The sequence below is a fragment of the Carcharhinus amblyrhynchos genome, chromosome 20 (assembly GCF_965287045.1).
Source record: "Carcharhinus amblyrhynchos chromosome 20, sCarAmb.v2.hapA, whole genome shotgun sequence".
NCBI classification, from domain to species: domain Eukaryota; kingdom Metazoa; phylum Chordata; class Chondrichthyes; order Carcharhiniformes; family Carcharhinidae; genus Carcharhinus; species Carcharhinus amblyrhynchos.
In genome coordinates this window covers 26,077,018-26,099,823 of record NC_137343.1, presented here as the reverse complement: position 1 = coordinate 26,099,823, position 22,806 = coordinate 26,077,018, and the positions used below count along the sequence as shown (strand labels likewise).

Genomic DNA, 22,806 nt, shown 5'->3' with positions numbered 1-22,806 from the left:
GAATGATCAGCCATGATCTTATTGAATGGTGGAGCAGGCTTGAGGGGTCAGGTGGCCTACTCCTGCTCCTAGTTCTTATGTTCTTATATTACAGTTGGATATGTTTTTTTCAACTCACCTATGTTTTTTGCTTACTTCTGAAGACTTTGACTCATGACTGGAATGCTTTTCCGTATGCACCATGGTCAAATGGCATTTATTAATTTGAATCATAGATATAGCATGAAGATGACTGTTTAACTTATCGTGCAAATGTTTATATTATTTGCATGGGATGTGGTTGTCACTGGCTGGACCATCATTTTTATTGTCCATCCTGTATTACCCTTAAGAAGGGTGAGGCGCTGCAGATCATGTGGTGTAGGTGCATTCACAGCGTTGACTTTTTAGTAGAGCTAAACAATTTAATAGAGCTAAACAAATAGGGTGGCACGGTGGCACAGTAGTTAGCACTGCTGCCTCACAGCGTCAGGGACCCAGGTTCAATTCGGCCTTGGGTGACTGTGTGGAGTTTGCACATTCTTCTTGTGTCTGCATGGGTTTCCTCCTGCAGTCCAAAGATATGCTGATTAGGTGGATTAGCCATGCTAAATTGACTATTAGTGTGCCAGGGTATGTAGGTTAAGGGGATTAGCGGGGTAAATGCATGGGATTACATAGATAGGGCCTGAGTGAGATGCTCTGTCGGAGAATCAGTGCAGTGCAGATTTGATGGGACTGGCCTCTTTCTGCACTGTAGGAATTCTATGATTTTATGAATTTGCCTCACTTCTCCATAGCTGCCTAAAATCTTTTCCTGAAAAATGTAATACAACGTAAGGTTTCTTCGGCAGCATCTGTCAGACCCACAGTCGCTAGCACCTAGAAGGAAGCGCATGGCAATACTATTTTTTCAAGTCACACTTTCTGATTTGGATGTGTATCACTATTCCTTCGTTGTTCTTGGAACAAATTTCGGTGTCTCAGGAAATCAAGGGATATGGGGATCGAGTGGAAATGTGGAGTTGAGATTGAAGGTCAGCTATTGTCCTGTTGCATAATGGAGCAGACGAGAGGGGCCTTTTGGCCTATTCCTGCTGCTATTTCTTTTGTTAAAATGTTCTGGAATTTCCTACCTAATAACATTGTGGTAGCATTTTTCACCACGTGGACTTCAGTGGTTCAAGAAGATCTACTGTCACTTCTTGGGGGTCAACTAGAATTTGAAAATAAATGGAAACGCTGTCACGATTCCCATATCTCAGGAATGAATTTGTTCTGGAAAGGAAGCTGACTTACGGAATGTAATTGAATAAACAGGTTTTAAGGAGGCTTTTGGAGAAGCGGAGAGATCCGGCAAGGTAAAGGGTATCAAGGAGAAATTTCCAAGTTGTGCAAGTTGATTAAGGACTCTGCTACTAATGGTAGGGTAGAGTTGTGGAGGGAAATTGTTTGGGATTTGACAGGTTGCAGTGATGGAAGGGGCAAAGTCATGGCAGTATTTGAGAATAGTTTATTAGCACCATCAATGATAATCTGATTTCTTTATCTAAATGAGCAAACAATAATAAATGTGTTAGATAGTATGTATGGTAAAAAATAGATATATCATAAAGCAGTAAAGGTGAAAACAAATTGCTGATATTGATCCACTCACTACTTTTTCTTTTAAACTTTAGTATGGTGTTCCTATTAAAACAGTTGATGGTTTTCTGACACTTCCTGCTCCTCTTGCAACATCTGCATGTGTTGACAACAACCCTGCAGGTAAGAGGTATATGTGTTTAAATGGAAAATCATTTCATATTTGAAGCTGCATTTAGTTGTCATAAAATTGAAGTAATTTTTATTTTTTGGATCATTGGGTTGGGATTTGTGTTTGGTGGTGAGTGAATGGAACCATCGATTCGTGGCACTTATATTTACCTACTGATCTTGCTGTCATTAGAAAGTCATTTCAGCATAGAGCTCTTTTTAACTGGAACAGTCAGGCCCTGGCTTTTTCTGTTGAGTTATATCATGCGGGTACAGCAACTTCACACCATTTCATATACTGCGGAGCCTTTCAACAAGGTGCTGTATATCACAGCTTCTAGGGGAAGCAGAACATCTCAAACAGTAACTTTCTGATTTCATGCTGATATCTTTATCTTTACTCACCAAGCCATTACTATCTGCATTGATATTGTTCTTCTGTACTAAATACTGATCCATGACTGAGTGGTGAAGGACCTCAAACATATTGTTTTGATTTCATATAATTCCTATATTTTAGTGACCTTGTTTCTTTGTATTGTTATAGGCTTTTTAGTAAATCAGGCAACATGCTGCAGTAGGAGGTTTGACATTGCAACAGACTGTGGTACGTTTGCAGCATTAAGCATAAAAAACTACATCAGTTCTCGTATTTTTCATGTAAGTTTGCAGCGTTTTATTTTTTTACGAAAGCTGTACTTCATTAGAAATATTTGAGTGGTAATCCTGAAGTTAAATGTACTAAAAATAATTAATAGTTACTGACTTCCTCATTAACATCAATTATATTATTTTAACCATTCAAATTGAAACCAGGTCATCTGATTTGTTGACTTCCAAGTGTATCATTATATGAAGCGTTTATTATTATCAACTGATTAAATTAATGGTGCTATGACCAATTTATTTATATTTTAATAAATACATTTCCTGTAATGACAGCACTGTTTTACTTGAGTGGCATTGATACTGTCTTTCCTTAATTAAGGAAGGAGTTTTCTGGAATTGTGCCCAGATTTGTAAGGTGTTTATACTGGTATAAATATTATTATTGTACTTAGAAAAATAATGTTTCTTCCAAGCTTTCTAAAACTTATCCTAGAAACTAATATATTTACATGCATTTTTTCAGAGCCCTGAATTGACCAAGAGTGTAAGTATTTAACTTTTATATCTTGTATGCTATAGAAATGTAGCTCAATTGGTCTGAATTCTTGCATTATGTAGGAAGTCTGTAAAAAATAACGTAGGTTAATTGTGTTCCGTTCTTTTGATGGCTCATGTCCGGCAGCCCATTATAGGACATGCAAGACTTGTGCAACCGAGGTCAGTGCCTCTGCCATCTTCTGGTCCCCTCCTTGGGCTGATGGGTGGCCGATCCTGACCCTAACCAGTAAGTTCTGGTGCTGTCTCCAGCCTGGGCTAGCCTTTTTACTGGCGATGGCATCTGTCAGCCGCCACAGCAATTTCTGCTAGCTCTGCTGACTCAGTACCAACATTCATGGTTGCTCTGAAGGGGAGAAAGAGAGGGAGAGCCAGTCCGTATGGTTATCCCTCCACGGCCTCTCAGTCCCTCCTAACAAACCATGGCCCCATGAGTCCAGACACAGACAACCCAACACCAATCCTGGTGCCATGCACCACTCAATTGGATCATCACCTCAGCAGTCATGGGCACTGCCCATCCCCCCCTAATGGTCACCAATGGCCTCTCACAAGGCTGTACCCATCCTTCTTCACATGATGTGGCACGATATTTTCTGCCCTGTTGCAGTTGCGTGGTCACTGGTATGCAGCGCATAGCTGCACAGATATAGACTCCTGATACCACAGGTTTCTGGCATCAGCAAGTTGTAGTCTGGGCTTAACACTCTGGCACTCACACAGGACATAAGGATGGCTGTGAGAAGGTCCTCATTGAGAAACCCATGAAGTATAAACGTGCATGCATCCATCTGGATGTATGGCACAAACTAGCTTCGGGAAATGGCATGCAGTTCAGGCATGGTAGCGAAGCCCTCTCCTGACTTTCATATGATGGATGCCCATTGTAGAGAGCACTGCAGAGTGCATGCAGTGTGAGGAACCATGTTAACACCTGCCAACTTCCCTTGTTTGGGGTGACAGTTGCCAGACCTGGTGCTTGTAACTGTTAGAGGGGCCTAGGATGGAATGTCAGCAATAAACCACGGAGCCTTTGCAGTAGACGGAGGCAAGGTAATCAGTGTGAAGTTAGTGGGATTTGAACTCTACCTCAAATGGAACCCCTTGGAGGACTTTCAGCAGGCAGGGAGAATGAGCGCTACACGGGCCCCAACCCAACCCAAACACTCCCAAGCCATTGCACCCATGAAGGACCTTACCCCATGCTATGGCAGCAGCTGACCCATTCTCTTGCACCCTGGAGGTTGTTGATAAGCACCTCCTCACTCGCTCACGCAACTAATGCACCTGAACCACACTACAAGGGACCAGTAGCGAGTTGCAGCTGTGCGAGGTCCCGCTGGAGATGTGGGAGCATTCCAGCATGGGGGTGCAATCATGTGCTGATTTTGCTAATCTGATTGAAATCCAGTCAAACTTATGCTAATCAACCTCACACCCAGAAAGGTCGCAATCCAGTCTGCACTAGTAGAAGGGGACCAGGATGATTGCAAACTATTTGGCACTGGACATAGAAGTAATTTTTAGGTTTGCACACTAGTTTCCAGGATTGATGCTATCTGCACCGGGTGCAGCAAGGTCAGAAAATCACCCCAATTGTTTGTGTTTATTGGGATATTCAGTCTTCAGCAAGAAAGGCAATGGATAAAAGTAATCCTGAATCAATACAGCAATTGTTTTGTAGATAATTGTGCTTTAAAAACTACTCTGGATTGGGGGTGGGGATAATGAATTACTTAGAAAGGTATTTTTGTATGTTTCTCCATAGCAATACTTTCATTTAGCTGTTGCACCTAAGAAGCAAGAATCCCATTACGTCATTGACGGGAAGGCATGGACAATTGGAATGGTAAATCCTGGTGCTGTAAAAGCCATTTAGGAAGCCATTGGATTCCCCATCTCTGCCACCATTCCCATCTGCCAATAATGGGGATGGAAAATCTTCAAAAATTAAAAGGAGTTTCAGTTGTTTAAAATGTATACATTAAAGAACGAATGACGACTTTTCCTTTTTTTAGATACAACAACATTTTATTTTTAAATCTAAATGATTCAGTAACAAGTATATTCTCTCTAAATGTAGTTTTGTGTCTTAGATTAAGGATAAATAGATGCACTTACTAATTAGTTTTACATTTCTTCTAGATCCCATTCGTTCTTGCCTCTGTAACTATGAGATCTTTGAATGGAACAGAAACACGTCTAACTAATGTTGTGGGCACTTGGGTGCCTAAATTACATGCTGATGTGTGTAGAAATGTAGTGCTAGAGGTAAATTCGTCATTACTGGTTGATTATTAAAGCCCCATTTGCTTGAGCATCATCATATGCTTTTTGTTTTATTCCTATTTCCAAGTTGTTCAGTATGTAACATGCTCAGTGTCTATGAATGTTGAATTTTGCAATAGAAAGCTCATATGTTTTCTGTAATAACATGTTTTTTTATTTACCTTGGTAGGTAAATTATATCATTGAGTATAATAATAAAGGGAAAATTAGAACTGCCTCTGCTGCTTTCACTCTTGGAGCCATCAACGTTAATATGATACCAATACAACAACATTTCCAGATTACCTTCATTCAGGTATTGTAATTGCAAAACTAATTTTTAGAAAATCACTAAGTTGGTGTAATTGTAACCATTTTTCCACCCCTTAAATGAGTAAATGCTCAGGTATTGTTTTTGAAACCTAGGGACGCCTGCACTAGTGATACAATACTCAAAATATATAAAATGTTTGGTGTTCACTGTGATCTGTATAATTTCTTAATTTTTCTCTTATTTGTGCTTAACCTCATATTCCTTAGGGCGGGTTTACTGTTTAATCTGGAAACAGGGTGGAGAGTATGATGAGGACACGATGTTTGAGAATTTTGCTGAAATTTTGTGAGAATCTCTATGACTTTCCTTTTCTGATTAAAACGTAGTTAATCCCAATGATGATGCTGCATTTTGAATTTGTCAGTACCTTTTTATGTATGAACTATCAGATTGGGAACTAATGTAAAGATTTATCCCGCCAGGATTATGCCCTTTCAAAGATCAGTGTCAAAAAGATTAGCCATAAACCGCTTTTGAAGGGCAAGGATGTGGAGCTGTTCTTGGGCTTTTTCTATGCACCTAATTTAAAGTTTTCAAAATGTATCATTTCTCTTTTTTGTTTTCAGTTGTAATGCAATTTCGATATGTGGAAAGATACGGGATCCAAAAATGTATAGTAAATAATCTCTCTCTGGAAATTTTGCATTATTATAACGCTTTATCATCTCTCAAAATATCTTGATGCATTTCACGGAACGCATTACTGTTGTTATGAGGAAAAATATAGCAAATTGTGAAAACAAATTCTATAAACAGTAAGGAAATTGATGAGATTTTTCTCTCATAAGAACATAAGAAATAGGAGCAGGAGTAGGCCATCTAGCCCTTCGAGCCTGCCCCGCCATTCAATAAGATCATGGCTGATCTGTCATGGCTCAGTTCCACACTCCCGCCCTCTCCCCATAACCCTTAATCCCCTCTCTTATCAAAAACCCATCAACCCGCGTCTTTAAAAATATTTAGCGAGGTAGCCTCCACCACTTCAACGGGCAGAGAATTCCAGAGATTCACCACCCTTTGAATGAAGAAGTTCCTCCTCAACTCCGTTCTAAACCGCGCCCCCCTTTATCTTGAGGCTGTGCCCCCTAGTCCTATTATCCTTTCTGAGCGGAAAGAGTCTCTCCACCTCTATCCCATCCATCCCATTCATCATCTTATACGTCTCAATGAGATCTCCCCTCATTCTTCTAAACTCGTGAGTACAAGCCTAGTTTATTCAGCCTCTCCTCATAGCTCAACCCCCTCAACTCCGGCATCAGCCTAGTAAACCTCCTCTGCACTCCCTCCAAGGCCAAAATATCCTTGCATAAGTACGGCGCCCAAAACTGCACACACTACTCCAGCTGCGGCCTCACCAATGCCCTATACAGCCGAAGCAAGACCTCCCTACTTTTATATTCAATCCCCCTCGCTATGAAGGCCAGCATCCCATTCGCCTGCCTGATCACCTGCTGCACCTGCAAGCTGGGTTTTTGCGACTCATGCACAAGGACCCCAAGGTCCTTCTGCACCGTCGCCTGCTGCAGTTTTTCGCCACGTAAGTGATAATCCTTCCTACCATTATTCCTACCAAAGTGGACCACCTCGCACTTGCCAACATTAAATTCCATTTGCCATTTCCTGGCCCATTCGCCCAGCCTATCTAGATCCTTCTGTAGACTCTCCACACCCTCCGCACAATTTGCCTTTCCTCCAATCTTGGTGTCATCAGCAAATTTCGACACCCTACACTCATAATTGAAGCAAGAATGTTGGCTAGGATAGAGGGAAAGCTCCATATTTCTTTTATAAATACTGGAGTTCCCAATGTCAACTGAATGAATTGATGAGCTTTGATTTAATGTCTCATTTGGAAGTCAGCAACTCCAACAATGTTTCTGTCCCTGTAATTGTACTCAAGTCACTGTATGGAGCTCAAAACTATAATAATATGCTTCTAAAGTACCAAAGTTAACAGAAGATGGAAATGACCTCTTAGGGTTCCCCCAACATGATTGAGTGAACAGCTAAGAGATACATAATATCCCTCTCAGAGAAACTGCCAGAGGGCTGACGCATATTAATTTTAATGTTCTTTTTAATATTCTTATACTTGGACAAATTCAGTAGCATTGATACTTTTGATAGACATTGCGCTTCTTGTAGTTCTGTAGAAGTCATATGGACTCAAAATGTTAACTCTGTTTCTCTCTCCACAGATGCTGCCAGACTTGCTGAGTTCATCTGGCATTTTCTGTTTCCATTTCAGATTTCTTGCATCTGCAGTATTTTGTTTTTATTCAATTTAGTCATGTTTTATTATGATTTTCACTTACTAAATAATGATTCGCCCTTATTACGAATCTCATTTCTGATGGTCTAATGTACCACTAATAAAACTTTTTTTAACTTTTCAGTATAATACAACATCACATCCTCTCAGTGGAAATCCAGGCTATGTTGTTGGACTCCCTCTAGTGGCTGGATTTGGACCAAATGCCTCATATCCTTCACATACTACCTTTCAAATCATAAAAGAAATGCAAGTGACGAAGGCCTTTCAGCTCATCTGAAAATGCAGGGTCTTTCTTGATTAATTGTCTCCCCGACCCCATATGCATGCACACATACAACCATAAGGCTTTGAGTTGTTTCTTGAATAATTCTACAGTTTACCCCTCTGTACCTTGCCTGGAAGTCCATAAGAACATAAAAAATAGGAGCAGGAGTAGGCCATCTAGCCCCTCGAGTCTGCCCCACCATTCGTTAAGATCATGGCTGATCTGATAGTGGTTCGGTTCCACTTACCCGCCTGCTCCCCATAACCTTTAATTCCCTTATTGGTCAGAAATCTATCCACCTGTGATTTAAACACATTTAACGAGGTAGTCTCCACTGCTTCAACGGGCAGAAAATTCCAAAGATTCACTACCCTCTGGGAGAAGAAGTTCCTCCTCAACTCTGTTTTAAATTGACTCCTCCTTATTTTGAGGCTGTGCCCTCTAGTTCTTGTTTCCTTTCTAAGTGGAAATAATCTCTCTGCTTGTACCTGGTCTAGCCCCTTCATTATCTCACATGTTTCTATAAGATCTCCCCTTAGCCTTTTAAAAACCAACGAGTACAGGCCCAATCTACTCAATCTCTCCTCATAAGCTAACCCCCTCATCTCGGGAATCAACCTGGTGAACCTTCTCTGCACTCCCTCCCAAGCCAATATAACCTTTTGCAAATAAGGGGACCAAAATTGCACACAGTACTCCAGTTGCGGCCTCACCAGTACCTTGTACGATGGCAGCAAGACCTCCCTGCTTTTATATTCCATCCCCCTTGCGATAAAGGCCAACATTCCATTTGACTTCTTGATCATCTGCAAACTGAGTTTTTGCAATTCATGCACAAGGACCCCCAGGTCCCTCTGCACAGTAGCATGTTGTAATTTTTCACCATTTAAATAATGGTCCATTTTACTATTTTTCCTTCCAAAGTGGATAACCTCACACTTGCCAACGTTATACTCCATCTGCCAGATCCTCGCCCACTCACTTAGCCTGTCCAAATCTCTCTGCAGACTTTCCATGTCCTCCACGCAATTTGCTTTCCCACTCATCTTTGTCATCCGCAAACTTTGTTACCCTACATTTGGTCCCCTCCTTTGGATCGCCTGTGTATATGGTAAACAGTTGAGGCCCCAGCACCGATCCCTGCGGCATGCCACAAGTCAGCAACTGCCAACCGGAAAAGCACCCATTTATTCCAACTCTCTGCTTCCTGTTAGATAGCCAATCCTCAATCCACGCTAACACTTTACCCCCAACTCCATGTACCTTAATCTTATGGAGCAACCTTTTGTGAGGCACTTTATCGAACGCCTTCTGGAAATCTAAAAACACCACATCCACCGGTTCCCCTCTGTCAACCGCACACATTACATCTTCATAAAAATCCAGTAAATTAATCAAACTTGACTTTCCCTTCATGAATCCATGCTGCGTCTACTTGATTGAACCATTCTTTTCCAGGTGTCCTGTTATTTCTTCTTTAATGATGGATTCCAGCATTTTCCCAACTATGGACATTAAGCTGACCGGCCTGTAGTTACCTGCCTTTTGTCTACCTCCTTTTTTAAATGTGGCGTCACATTAGCTGTTTTCCAATCAGCTGGCACCTCCCCAGAGTCCAGCGAATTTTGACACATTACAACTAATGCATCTGCTGTTACTTTTGCCATTTCTTTTCATACCCTGGGATGCATTCCATCCGGACCCAGGGACTTGTCTATCTTTAGTCCCATTAGCCTACCAATCACTACCTCTTTAGTAATAGTAATCGTTTTAAGGTCCTCACCCCCTACAGTCCCATGACCGTCAATTATTGGTAAGCTGTTTGTGTCCTCTGCCGTGAAGACCAACACAAAAAACTTGTTTAAGGCCTCGGCCATTTTCTCATTTCCCATTATTACATCCCCCTTCTCGTCTTCTAAGGGTCCAACATTTACTTTAGCCACTCTTTTCCTTTTTATATATTTGTAAAAACTTTTACTTTCAGTTTTTATATTTTGTGCTAGTTTAGTTTCATAATTCATCTTTCCTTTCTTTATTGCTTTCTTAGTAGTTCTGTTGTTTTTTAAAGCTTTTCCAATCTTCTACTTCCCCACTAATTTTGGTCATGCTGTATGCATTGGTTTTTAATTTGATACTCTCCTTTATTTCCTTAGTTATCCACGGCTGGTTATCCCTTTTCTTACATTCCTTCTTTTTCACTGGAAAAATATCCGTAAAAATCCTCCACTGTTCCTCAGCTGCCCTACCAACTAGTCTGTGCTCCCAGTCTACGTTAGCCAATTTTGCCCTCATCCTATCGTACTCCTCTTTGTTCAAGCAGAGGACACTGGTTTGGGACCCTACTTTCTTACCCTCCATCTGTATTAGAAATTCAACCATATTGTGATCACTCATTCCAAAAGGATCCCTCACAAGAAGATCATTAATTTTATCTCTCTCATTACACAGGACCAGATCCAAGATACTCGCTCCCTCGTAGGTTCTGTAACATACTGTTCGAGGAAGCTATCCCAACAGCATTCTAAGAACTCTTCCTCAAGTCCACTGCGTCCGACTTGAGTCAACCAATCAATCCATTCCATGTATTTACCTTCGATGAATGGGAATGTGTTTCAAGGTTCTGATGAAGTATATATTACTTCATTCTCAGTAATCATAACCATTTTTAGGACCCCATCTTTAGAGGTACATATTCTTCCCCTTATTTTCAACTTGTTTTTCGTTGTCACCTTTTTGGTTATTAAGTTAATTCAATTTTGTATTAAACTTGGCCTGTACTTCTGCATCAAGTGACATCAACAAAAAGGTATTACTTTTGATTTTGGGATGGTTGAAAAAGGAATAGTCTTTGTCGTCATATCCAAAGCTTTGTAGAAAATTAAAACAACCTTGAAACTGGAGAAAAGTACAGAATTTCTAAAATAGATTTATTTTAAACAAGCATAGTTGAAAAAATATATATTAGTTCAACATTCATTTTATTATTGATTGCAGAAATCTAATCCTTCCATACTTTGGAAACATTCTTAACTGACTCTTTCCACATTTGGCATAATTCAGAGCAAAAACAGACTAGGACAGCTGACTGTCATCAAGAGTTCAGCAAATCAGGATTGTTTACAGATGGAAGGACTTCGAACACCAGTACTTTTTGGGTATGATTTAATGTCTGGTTGCATATTGCGGTAAGTACTATAAGATCATTTTACTGTGTTCATTAATACCCTTTGAGATGTTCAGTGACAGCAACAGTTCAAAGAAATGCCATTAGTACTATAGAAAAGTTTAATTTACATCAAATAAATTAGTGCACTAGAAACCTTTAGACTGGAAAAAAACCACCAGAGTGTTTAGAAAACACCACCTGTAGGTGGATTTTCTATCATTGATTTGATAGTGGGGGAAAAGAGCAGCCTAATGTTACCTTTGAATCCCTTTACTACCTAAATTTCCCTTCTTCATCTGCACCAGGAACAGTTCAAGTCCCCTCCAGTCCACCTGCCAGCAGGTGAGGACAGTAGTGAGGCAGGGTTAGTTTCCTGTGCCATTTCCTTCTAGCCTGATCCATTACTTGTTCTGGCTAAGTGTGCGTGATAGTGCAAGGGTCTGGAAGGGGCTTCTCTTCCCCTTGCCTGTCCCTAAACTAACTTGGTAGGCTGTAAGTTTGGCATGACCTACAAAACTGAAACTCCAACTTGTTAATCTCCAGAAAGCCCAGTGGGGGAGGATAGAACAGGATCCAGTCTTCGCTCACTTTTATGATCATTAATTCATAGAGATACACATTACTAATACACACCTCCCTAAATTAAAGCCAGTTCCAGTCTGTTCTTGCGTATTGGAGCCGAAGTGAATACCAAGTTCAGAAAAATGAGAGGTGATCTCATTAAAACATTCAGATTTGAAGGTACTCCACAGAGTAGATACTGAGCCATTGTTTTTCCTGGCAGTGTAGTTTCAGGATAAGAGGCTGATTATTTAAGATTGAGATGAGAAGTTTCTTCAAAGGATTTTGAATCTTTAGAATTCTGTAATCAAGAGGGCTATGAATATATTGCTGCAATATATTTAAGGCCGAGATAGATGGATTTTTTTCAGTTTTCACATTTTAGTTTGTAACTGTACATGCACAGTACTACAACAGATCAATATACAAGATCATCTCATGACCAGCATCTGAGTTGCTTCTAAATTGTTGGTCTTAAAATAAAATGTATAACCAGAAGTATCAGAATCCATTTGCCATGTAAGATTCAACAAAGCCAGAATGTACTATCAGAGAATCTAGCAATATGAGGAACGGATGGAAGAGTAGAGTTGAAGCCCAGTATCAGCCATGATATTATTCAATGGCAAAGCAGACTTGATAAGCCAAATAGATTCCTGCTGCTAGTCATTATGTTCTTGTGTAATGCCCACCACGTGTCCAATGAAACACAATTAATATACAACTAGCAGGTTGTCTTTGGGTCTCTTCTATTACCCTTTTAACCTCCCTCATTGTCACTTTGCTGCAGCTTTTCCTAATATTCCTCCTCCATATGGGGCTTTTCTTGGAAGCAAGAATCCTGCTATAAGCCAGACGTTCGTGAATAATATTTTTTAAATGAGGAAAATTAGTCTAGATTGCAGCAATGCTGATCGGGCTAGATGTCCCACCTAAGAACAATCCAGCCCTGTGAAATTTAAGTGCATAATGCTATGTTCTACATACCATGCAGTGATTTGTGCTTAAGTATTCCTATACCTACCTTAACCGCTTCAACCAGTTACAATAAGCAATGCTTATGGTGTCTTATCCTCTGATTTTTTTTTCCTCTGTACATTTTGGGAAGTTTATTTTATGTAGAAGATCAATATATGTGCGAATGAGTTTCTGTGATGACTCAGTTTATTAACTGTATATTAATTGAGTGTTTATATTCCAATTGTGGGCGTTCACCTTTGTTTGTACATATAGGAGCAGGTTGAAACAGCAGGTTGCTGGATTGGAGACATGATTTATAGGGCATACCTTTGTAAATAAAAGCTTGAAGGTATACAACAACGTTATCCAATCTCCAGTCTAATGGAGTTCTAACACTGCTCGTTAATGCAACCTGGATATGAATTTTGCTTCTGATGTTCTTTCCACCCAACCTGGTGCCTCTGCAGCTTTCATTTTTAGGACATGAGCATCACTGGCAAAGCCAATATTTATTGCTGTTGAGAAATTGGTGGTGAGACACATTTTTGAATTGCTGCAATTCATGTGATGTTGATGCACCGCTGCATTGTTAGGAAGGGAGTTCTAAAATTTTGATTCAGTGACAGTGAAGGAACAATGATATCGTTCCAAGTCAGGATGATTTGTGACTTGGTGAGGGAGCGTACAGGTTGTGGTTTTCCCATGCATCTTATGCCCTCGTTCTTCTAGCTAGCGGGGTTGGGGTTTGGAAGATGCAATCGTAGAAATTTTGGTGAATTGCTACAGTTTTCTTGTAAATGGTACACATTGTTGCCACTGTGCACCAGTGGTGGAGGAAGTAAATGTTTAATGTGATGGATGGGATGCTAATCAAACAGGCTGCCTTGACTTGAACAGTATCAAGTTTCTTGAATATTGTTGGAATTGTATTGTTCCAAATAATGGATAATATTACATCACTTGTCTGACTTGTACCTTGTAGATGGACAGGATTTGGGGAGTCAGGAAGCGAGTTACTCACTGCAGAATTCCCAGCTTCTGACATGTTGTTGTAGCCAGAGTATTGATATAGCTGGTTCAGTTTGGATTCTGGCCAATAGATATTGATGTTGGGGAATTGACCAATGGTATTGTTGTTGGATTTTGAAGAGAAATGGATTCTCTCTTGTTGGAGTTGGGCATTGTCTGGCACATGAATGCTACTTGCTACTTATTAGCCCAAGCCTGAATGTGTTTCAGATCTTGCTACGTATAGGCACCTACTGCTTCAGCATCTGACAAGTTGTAAATGTCATTGAACGCTGCAATCAACACTATTTTTAATGATATATTGAAGGAAAGATGCTTGAAGTAGTTGAAGATGCTTGTGCCTGGGACATCACCTTGAGACTCTTGCAGCTTTGTTCTGAGGCTGAGGTAATTGATCTCCCATGACTGCATTTGCCTTCCTTTGTTCTAGATATGGCTCCAACAGAGGAGAGCATTCCCTTGATTTCCATTGACTTCAGTTTTGATGGAGTTCTTTAATGCCACAATTGGTCAAATGCTGCCTTGATGACAGCTTGCCTCTTATGTTCAGCTCTTTTGTCCATGTTTGGTGCAAAGCCCTGTGAAATCTGGAGCTGAATGGCCCTGGTGGAACCCAAACTGAGCATTGGTGAGTAGGTTATTGCTGAGTAAGTGCCCGCTTGATAGCACTGTTAACAACACCTTCCAGCTGATTACTGAGAGTAAACGGATGGCACGGTATTTGGCTTGCTTTTTAATGAGTTTAAGTGGGTAACTAACCCGAGAGGTTAATACAGTAGAAGTCATACCGACTTAAATCTTTAACTCTGCCTAAATGCTGGCCAGCCAGTGATGCCCATGTCCCATGAATGAATTAAAAAGATGGTGCCAGATCTTTTGAGTTTTCTGGCATTCTCTGTTTTTATTCAGGTTTCCAGCTTCTGCAGTATTTTTCTTTTAATCCATAATACATTTGTTTAGGTTTCCAAACAGGGCACTTTGCTGGGCCTCTATTGAATTCAGGTAGGAAACGTGAATGCTGCTTTAGATCACTCGCCTTAGCTGGAAATTTCTAGCTACTATTGGAAAACAGTCAGAAGGTCTCCAGTATTGATTATCACTGTAGAAGCAGTAAGCAAAAGGTGGTATAAGACCAGAAAATGATGGAAATACTCAACAGGTCAGGCAGCAGCTGTTGAGAGAAAAAAACAAGTTAACGTTTCAAGTTTGTGACTTTTCATAAAAACATCTAAGTACTTGAGGCCTTATTGGCCCTTCCTTGTTTTTTCCCTGCTGACAGCCATGGAAAAATCAGGCAGATGGACTAGGAATGCCCATCATGGATCTTTTGCAGGCATTGTCCCAACCATTAGCAAAAGCCTGGAAATCCCTGTGCTGCAGGAAGTGTGTGGAGATTTGTCATAAAGAGGCTCCGATCCCTTCTTAAATAAAAGCAAATGCTGGAATCTGAAACCAAAAGAGAAAATGCTGGAAAATCAGCTTTGACAAAGGGTCGTCTGGACTAGAAATGTCAGCTCTTTTCTCTCCTCACAGATGCTGCCAGACCTGCTGAGATTTTCCAGCATTTTCTCTTTTGGTTCCAATCCCTTCTCGTTGAACTTCGGAATTTGCATTCTCTGGATGCAGACTTCAAGTAAAATCAGATCCATTATCTCACTGGCTGAAAGGGCTTATTTTTGGCCTTTGAGAAAAAACATTCATTTATAAGTTATCAGAGTTTTTCTTATTTATCCTTAAAGAATAATCAACAATTTAGCATGCCAGCAGTGGTCACATATCATCAGAAATCTGTTAATTGGACAAAACTTTCCTCAAGTTGTGGCATCATTTGGAAATACTCCAGTGCAGAATATAAAAGACTGGGTGACCATCGAGCAAGTTACCTCTGCAACTGAGGTAAGTAATAACCTGAATAAAATATGAAGAGTGAAAAAATCACCACTTTTATAATCCTTTCCATGAGGATATGTAATATTAGGAAATTAATCAGAGCAGCAATGATATATATAGATACCAGCACTACAGCTGAAAAGGCAAAGATTTCATCAATTATTTACTTACGTAAGTGATTGTGTTTATTGCTATCTTTGAAAGGCTTAGTCTGTGCTTTCAAAGTCTTTACAAACAATTGAAAATTACTAGGAAGAAATTTTTGAATTCTTTAACCTGCATGAAATAAATGTTCCAATGTTTTTTCCTGACAATTTGTGAAATGTATTTTTTGTTGAAAGGGAGCCTGCAATTACATTGGAACCAACCTTACGAATTTTGTTGATCATAAATTGTCTCACTGTGAACCATGCTCTGAAAATTACCCCTACTTAAAAGTAAAAATGTAGCACTAAACTTTGTTTCGAGGGAAACTTCATTTCTTTTCTCATGTTTGTTCTGAACAATTCTTCCACTAATTATACTTGGTTATCTACTGTTCAGCTGAAAATGTTTTTGTGGCATGATTTGTATGAAGTACAATCTAGCATTGATGTGGCTGTAACAGTAGGATTTGTGTGATTTCATGATAGAGACTATTACTGAACTGTGCGGAATCTGAACTGGAAAATGGCTGTTTACATGTTTCATTTACGATCAAATCTGATACTAAAAGTAAAATAAAGAGAGGAAAAGAAAGATCGAATTGTGAAATAGAGCAAGATCAGGAGACAAAAAATAATGTAAAATGTTAATTTTTTGAAATCTTCAACAGTAATTAAAACCTGAATGAATGAGACACAGGCTTGTGAAGGTTAGTTTTCCGAGCCAAAGAGGCTGTCAGAACATATAATAATCCTTAAACAAGTACCTGCTACATTTGGCCTTGTCCTTTACAGCGCACGCGCGTGTGTGCGTGCGCGTACACACCAGGTAAATACAGCAAACTCATAACTTATATGTATTACATTCGCATGCCTCAGTGAGATACCAATATAGTGCAGCTTCTGAAGGAACAAGACATTTTGACCAACAGTTTCTTAATTTCCTAAATGCGCATGTATGGTTATTGGAACTTTTTGTTTGGTTAACTTTTACTACAAATTCAAACCTGTTGTTATAATCATACCCAGGTTTACAGTAATCAATTAAACTGAGACCAATCATTGTGTAGTGATGCACATACTGCTTATCAACATGTCAACCAGCTGATTAAATTATTTCTCAACCTCTCCTGCCAATGTGCTGTTCAGATTTTGTTTTAATTTTGTTCTGATCAAGCAATTTACTCTGATAAAAGGATAAAAGTGTGATTATTATAATTTTAATTAAATGCAAATTCTGCAATGCCTTCTGTCCTGCCACAAAAATCATTTTTGAAATCTTGTGTGTGGACTTGTAGCACAGGAAAGGTCCTTTACTTTCCATCACTTATTTGTAATCTGCAGAATAATTAAGTTGTCCTATATTTTTCATTCAAGGAATTATTAGAGTGTCTTGACTCAGTGTTGGCTATGAATACTAGTAATATATGTCCTGTAAGGCCACTTAACAATCTTCTATATATCCAGAAGTCTCATATAGTGAAGTGCTGGGGAAGGTGGCTATATGCCTTTAAAATTATCCTAACTTTAGTTTTGTTACAAATGGAAGTTTGCATGATTTCATGATTATATTCTAATCAATAAAATAAAAGTACAATTTGCCTGCAGAGTTGTGATTGTGAAGTTCCTCAGTCTTTAGCCCTGGAGGTGAAGTGGACAAAGTATGGATCCTTCATTAACCCACAGGCCAGAATAGTAGCAGTCACACAAACAATAAGAAGAGCCTGCGTTTTGGTATGTGAACAATACTCAAGCAAATAGCTATTTATTTTAAGACAGTGTAGTACCAACTGAAAAAAAAAACACATTGAAAACTGGAGTTTATTTGCTGGAATGAGAAATGAAAGAACACAAAAACCTCAAGTGATAACAAATGTTAAGATTGCTTAAATTAGCATTTTGGCTTTGAGGCTTATTAATGCATTCAGCTTAGTCGTAACAAAACGTTCATGTAGGCTAAGCTTCCCTCTAGATTACTTTCGTGCTTTGAATATTTTCTATCTCTTTCCTTGAATCACAAATGTACTTGAGGGAAACCTGAACTCTTTCAGATCACCAAACCTTGTGTACTAATTATGTTATTTTTGCTACTGGAATATATCCATAGCTCCTTAGGATCTCCATTCAAGTATCAGAGTTTCATCTTAGACCTTGTTTAAATTCAAACAATTAAACCAGAATTTATTTGCTTGCTCATTGCTTATTATTGAAAATAGTTTTTCAGTGGTCCCATTTTAATCTCCCATATCACAACTACACCAACTCGTTTGTCTTGTTTTTTTTTTAAACACTGGGTCCCAATATTAACTTGAAAACTTTTCATTCTAAATTTTGTGCTGATATTTGACTCTGTGGTTGATGATGAAGAAACTGTACCCTGCAGAAACATGTCAATGTCCAAATGAAGTAGGGAGAAAAGTATGAAATGGAACTCAGTCCAGAGAAGTGTGAGGTGATGCTTTTAGGAAGGACAAACAAATTTATGGGAAATACACAAAAATTGGTAGCTTATTGAGAAATTTAGAAGAACAAGAGCACCTTGGAGGACATGTCCACAGATTTCTTAGAAACAAAGTAGAAACAGGGTAGGCCCTTTGAGACTAGCTGATCATTCATTTTGATCATGATTGATCATCAAATTCAGTATCTTGATCTCCTTTCCCTTTAAATCCTTTGATCCCTTTAGCCCCAAGAGCTGTAGAAACATAGGTGGCAGGATAGCTAGAAGAAAATATGGAATATTTCCTTATTAGCCAGGGTTTAAGATTAGAAATGTATATATTAAAAGAAAATAGCCACTGCTAGGGTACTGTGTATTGTTCTAGTCACTGTCTTACAGGATATGATCCCAATAGAAATGGTACAAAGGAAATGTTGCCACGTAAGAAGAATTGCTTTGAATGAGGAAAGATTGGATAGGCTGAGGATTTTTAAAAGTTTTAAACAGAGGAGGCAGAGGAAAGATTCAGTTGAGGTGTGTATAGGAAGGTCCTACAGATCAATAACTAGGGAGCATAGATTTGAAATAATTAGCTGGAGAATGAAAGGGAAGTGGAGTTTCTTCTCATCCAGAGTGGTGGGAATCTGGAATTCACTGCCTGGAAGGGTGGTAGAAACAAAATCCTAACTGCATTTACTAAATTGTATTTGGATAAGTGTTGTGACCCAGAGCTCCAGACCAAGAACTGGAAAGTGAGGCTAGGATGAACTGCCCTATTTAAGCCAGCACTGCTGATGGGCCAAATGGCCTCCACTGTGCTGTAAGTTTTCCACATACAAATGATATTATTCTGAAAAGTTTCAATTTAAGGGATTCTTTATCAAGTTTTCAAATAGCTCTTAAATTCAAACAAATCTTTAAATATATATTGTATTGTCCAAAACATTTACTGTCCAACGCTATAACTTAAAAAGAAACAAGTCACATATAAACTGACCCAGTTATTCAATGTTGTTTGGTATATTTCAAGCTGTAACTGATGAAATTTGCAGTGGTGCATTAGGTTATACTTAGTACAATAATATGAACTTGTCATGTTCTTTCTAAGTTCTGAATTTAAAAGAATGGCCACTAAACCAAAATGAGACAACCATGTCACTTGTGCTCCTGTCTTCATTTAAGAGATTTCATAAACTACAAAAAGCATCTTTTACAAAAAAAAGCAGCATTTTGGGAAGAGAAAGATGAAATTAATTTGGCCAGTCTCCTTTGCAGAATTGATTTGGGATCTAGATTTGCATTTTTCATCATTTTGGAATGAAGGTAGCTTTATAACATGGTTTAATGATGCCAATACAACTTAAACAATTAACATATTTAGTATCAGACCTATGGTCTCTCTTGACTTCAGTGACCTACACTAAGCCTAGATGGATTTAAAGGTCTCATTTCTCTGCAGGTGATAGTAAATTACAAATGTACCAAATGTGAGCTTAATACTTGTGTGCAGTTTTAAGATGCAACCTAATTTGGCAATCCTCCTAGTGAGGCTGGCTGGCGCACAGCTGAATTTTCCCCTGTATTATCTAATGCAGGAAGTGTATAATGCTGAGTAATGAAAGGAGGGGAAGCCCACATCGTTGACATTACTTAAATTTATTTTTAAAAACTCTTCTACCAACAAACCATGAAGAATTGATGGGAAAGCGTAAAGTTAAAAGTTAGTAATGCATTCATTTTTTTACTGATATTTATCTGTTACATGATGAACAAAGGGGCAGCACTGTGGCATTGTAGTTAGCACTACTGCCTCAGTGCCAGGGACCGGGGTTTGAGTCATTATCTGTGTGGGTTTTCTCCAGATGTTCTGGTTTCCTCCCATAATTCAAAGGACATGCTGATTAGGTGCATTGGCAATGCTAAATTGCGTCCCGAACAGGCACCAGAATGTGGCGATTAGGGGAATTTTCACTGTAACTTCATTGCATTGTTAATGTAAGCCTACTTATGACTAATAAATAAACTGTAAGGAGGGCAGCACAGTGAGCAACAGTGAGGGGATTAGCAGGATAGAAATAGTATGATGGGACCTAGATGGGATTGTTGTCGTTTGCAGGCACAAATGGACCAAATGGCCTCTGACTGCACTGTCGGGATTTTATTCTATGACTCGGCATTCAGCAAGATCTCAATCTAGAACAATTAACATGTAGGAATGAGTAATTCTAGGTAATCAGGTCTACTCCGACATTACACCAATTAACTTTTTAAATTCCCAGTTAACTAAACCCAATTTTTCAAGCAGAGACTTGCACGGAACAATAATTACAAACATGATTCCAAACTTAAATCTAATTCCAGTTCTCAGAAAATGCCGGAGCCTCTTGGATATTTTACTTACACTTCTAAGTTGTAAGCTAACTATTTTTTTTTTCCCTAGATGCCTTTGAAAACCGAAAAAGCTTTACACATCTCTACTTCAGTTACTTTTACAGATGTGTCAGCATCTGCTCAGCCTGGATACAAAATGAAACCAATAATTGATGCCAAATTACCCTATAATTTCTTTTTTCCTTTTGTGTGAAATATTCTGAGCTGTTTTTGTGGGGGTAGGCTTATAACTAAACTGTAACCTGGAATTATTCAAACAGAATAAGTGTTTGCTTTGTAAAGTAATTTTGTACTGACTTTTTCAAATGTTTGCATTTAGAACTGCAATTCCCTACACTGTCATGTTCTCTTTCCAGATATTGAATCAAACCATTTTATTTTATATGCATTTTTATTTAACTTTTGTCATAGCTTCAGCTCATGTTTCCAAATGGACTGCATTTATGGAATAAGAATTGCATCAATAACTGAAGTAACAAGTGTACTTTAACAACACAAACACATACGTGTAAAGCACAACAGAAGTACTGTAAAATTTATATAGCATTAGTCATTTTTCTGAGGAGGACATTAGACTATTTAAACTGCACTGTAAATGGTCTGGTACCATTATTTTATTGTTTTTTACAAATGTTTTCTACGCATTTTCTAAACTTAAATTTGCATTTTTAGAATTTATACCTGGTTAAGACAGTTTAGAACAATGGTATGTACGTACCCTACATTTTGTAAATCAATGTATGACAGGTTTCTTAAATTCAATCATCTAGTCCAAAAAGTAATTACTATATTTTAATAGTTTCTGGTTTCCACAACTATAATCTAGAAAGTTAATTAATTATAAATAAATCAGAAATACTTTAATGTTGTTATAGAAAAAAATATTTTGACGTTAAAATTCACTTCAGCATTCCACTGTATATATTCACCTGGAATTATTTTTTTTCCTTTTATGAATAATAAAGCATGTATTTAATTTTACATCTGTGCACAAACCACAACTGACAACTAGTCAATAACCACAAGCAGTTTAACATTCAATATACTTGACTGTAAACAGTATTTACTTGAGACATGATAGCTATATCATTAGTAATGCTTCCTATGAAACAGCAGTAACCTTCAAGGAGTGCAACTGCGTATCATTAGGAAAGTCAACTGAAAAACAAGATCCACCATGTCCTTTCCCCCCCCCCATCGTGCGTGTTGACAACGGCCTCAAAAATAAAAGATCCCAAGGTGAATGTCAGAAACAGATTTCAGTTTGTCAAAGGCACCAATTTTTGAAAATGTGTTTTTCCTCCATGGTGTAGAAGCCACACTGATTTTATTTATAGAATTCCTGCAGTGCAGGAGGCCATTCAGCCCACACCAACAACACGCCCACCCTGATCTATCCCCCAGCATTAAGGAGCAAGTTAGCATGGCCAACCAACTTTTCACATCTGCAGACTGTGGGAGGAAACTGGAGCACCTGGAGGAAACCCACTCAGACATAGGGAGAATGTGCAAACTCCACATACTCAACCAAAGTTGGAATTGAACCTGGATCTCTGGTGCTATGAGGCAACAGTGCTAACCACTGTGCCACCAGGCTGCTCATTCTGTTTAAAACCTTTCACAAAAACAGCATTGACAATTCGGTTAGTAAACGTGGCATGTAATATATACTGATGAGACAGCGTAGGTTTGATTTCTGGGCTGAGTTAAAGCAGTGACTAAGGATAATACAGTTGACCACAACACCTGCCACTTGGACAGAGGCAAATATCTGTGATCAGCAATTCCTACTGGAAAGTATGGGATAAACTGGACTCAGCAGGCAAGTGTCTCAGACACAGATGCAACAGCTGGTTGATATCTTTCCTCATATTTGGCATATGGCTGAAAAACTTTTCATCTTGCACACATCACGACAGAAATGCTGGAATACCCAATCTTAAAGGGATCAACAATTTATACTGCATGAAAAGTGGACTAAGTGGTGCATTCTCCAGGGCAAAACCTCTACCAGAGAGCAGTTAACTGCCAAGCTTTTGTTTAAATTCAAACTAGATAAGTTGACTCTAATTGGGGTTGAATCTGAATAGCTATTCCCCCCATTTTTGTTTCAGTGAAAAAGATGCAATACATGGACAGGTTCTTTTTGTTTGCAAAAGACTGGGCCCTGTGTATAAACGTAAGTG

The 22,806-nt window shown here is 38.9% G+C and overlaps 1 protein-coding gene across 2 annotated transcripts in view; it reads left to right on the top strand.

The window, feature by feature from the left end:
- Nucleotides 1-21,784, top strand: part of tctn1 (tectonic family member 1) — a 32,268-nt gene extending 10,484 nt beyond the window's left edge. Inside the window, exons 5-14 of one of the 2 annotated variants that reach the window (XM_080208274.1) lie at nucleotides 1,659-1,746; nucleotides 2,282-2,394; nucleotides 2,867-2,887; nucleotides 5,044-5,169; nucleotides 5,357-5,482; nucleotides 7,897-7,984; nucleotides 11,087-11,225; nucleotides 15,496-15,652; nucleotides 17,398-17,523; nucleotides 20,670-21,783. In XM_080208274.1, the coding sequence (XP_080064400.1) occupies nucleotides 1,659-1,746; nucleotides 2,282-2,394; nucleotides 2,867-2,887; nucleotides 5,044-5,169; nucleotides 5,357-5,482; nucleotides 7,897-7,984; nucleotides 11,087-11,225; nucleotides 15,496-15,652; nucleotides 17,398-17,523; nucleotides 20,670-20,813 (1,128 nt within the window). In that variant the 3' untranslated portion in view covers nucleotides 20,814-21,783. Of the gene's footprint in view, nucleotides 1-1,658; nucleotides 1,747-2,281; nucleotides 2,395-2,866; nucleotides 2,888-5,043; nucleotides 5,170-5,356; nucleotides 5,483-7,896; nucleotides 7,985-11,086; nucleotides 11,226-15,495; nucleotides 15,653-17,397; nucleotides 17,524-20,669 lie in introns of both variants that reach the window. The other variant, XM_080208275.1, reaches the window with a different exon arrangement.
- Nucleotides 21,785-22,806: the final 1,022 nt, after the last annotated feature.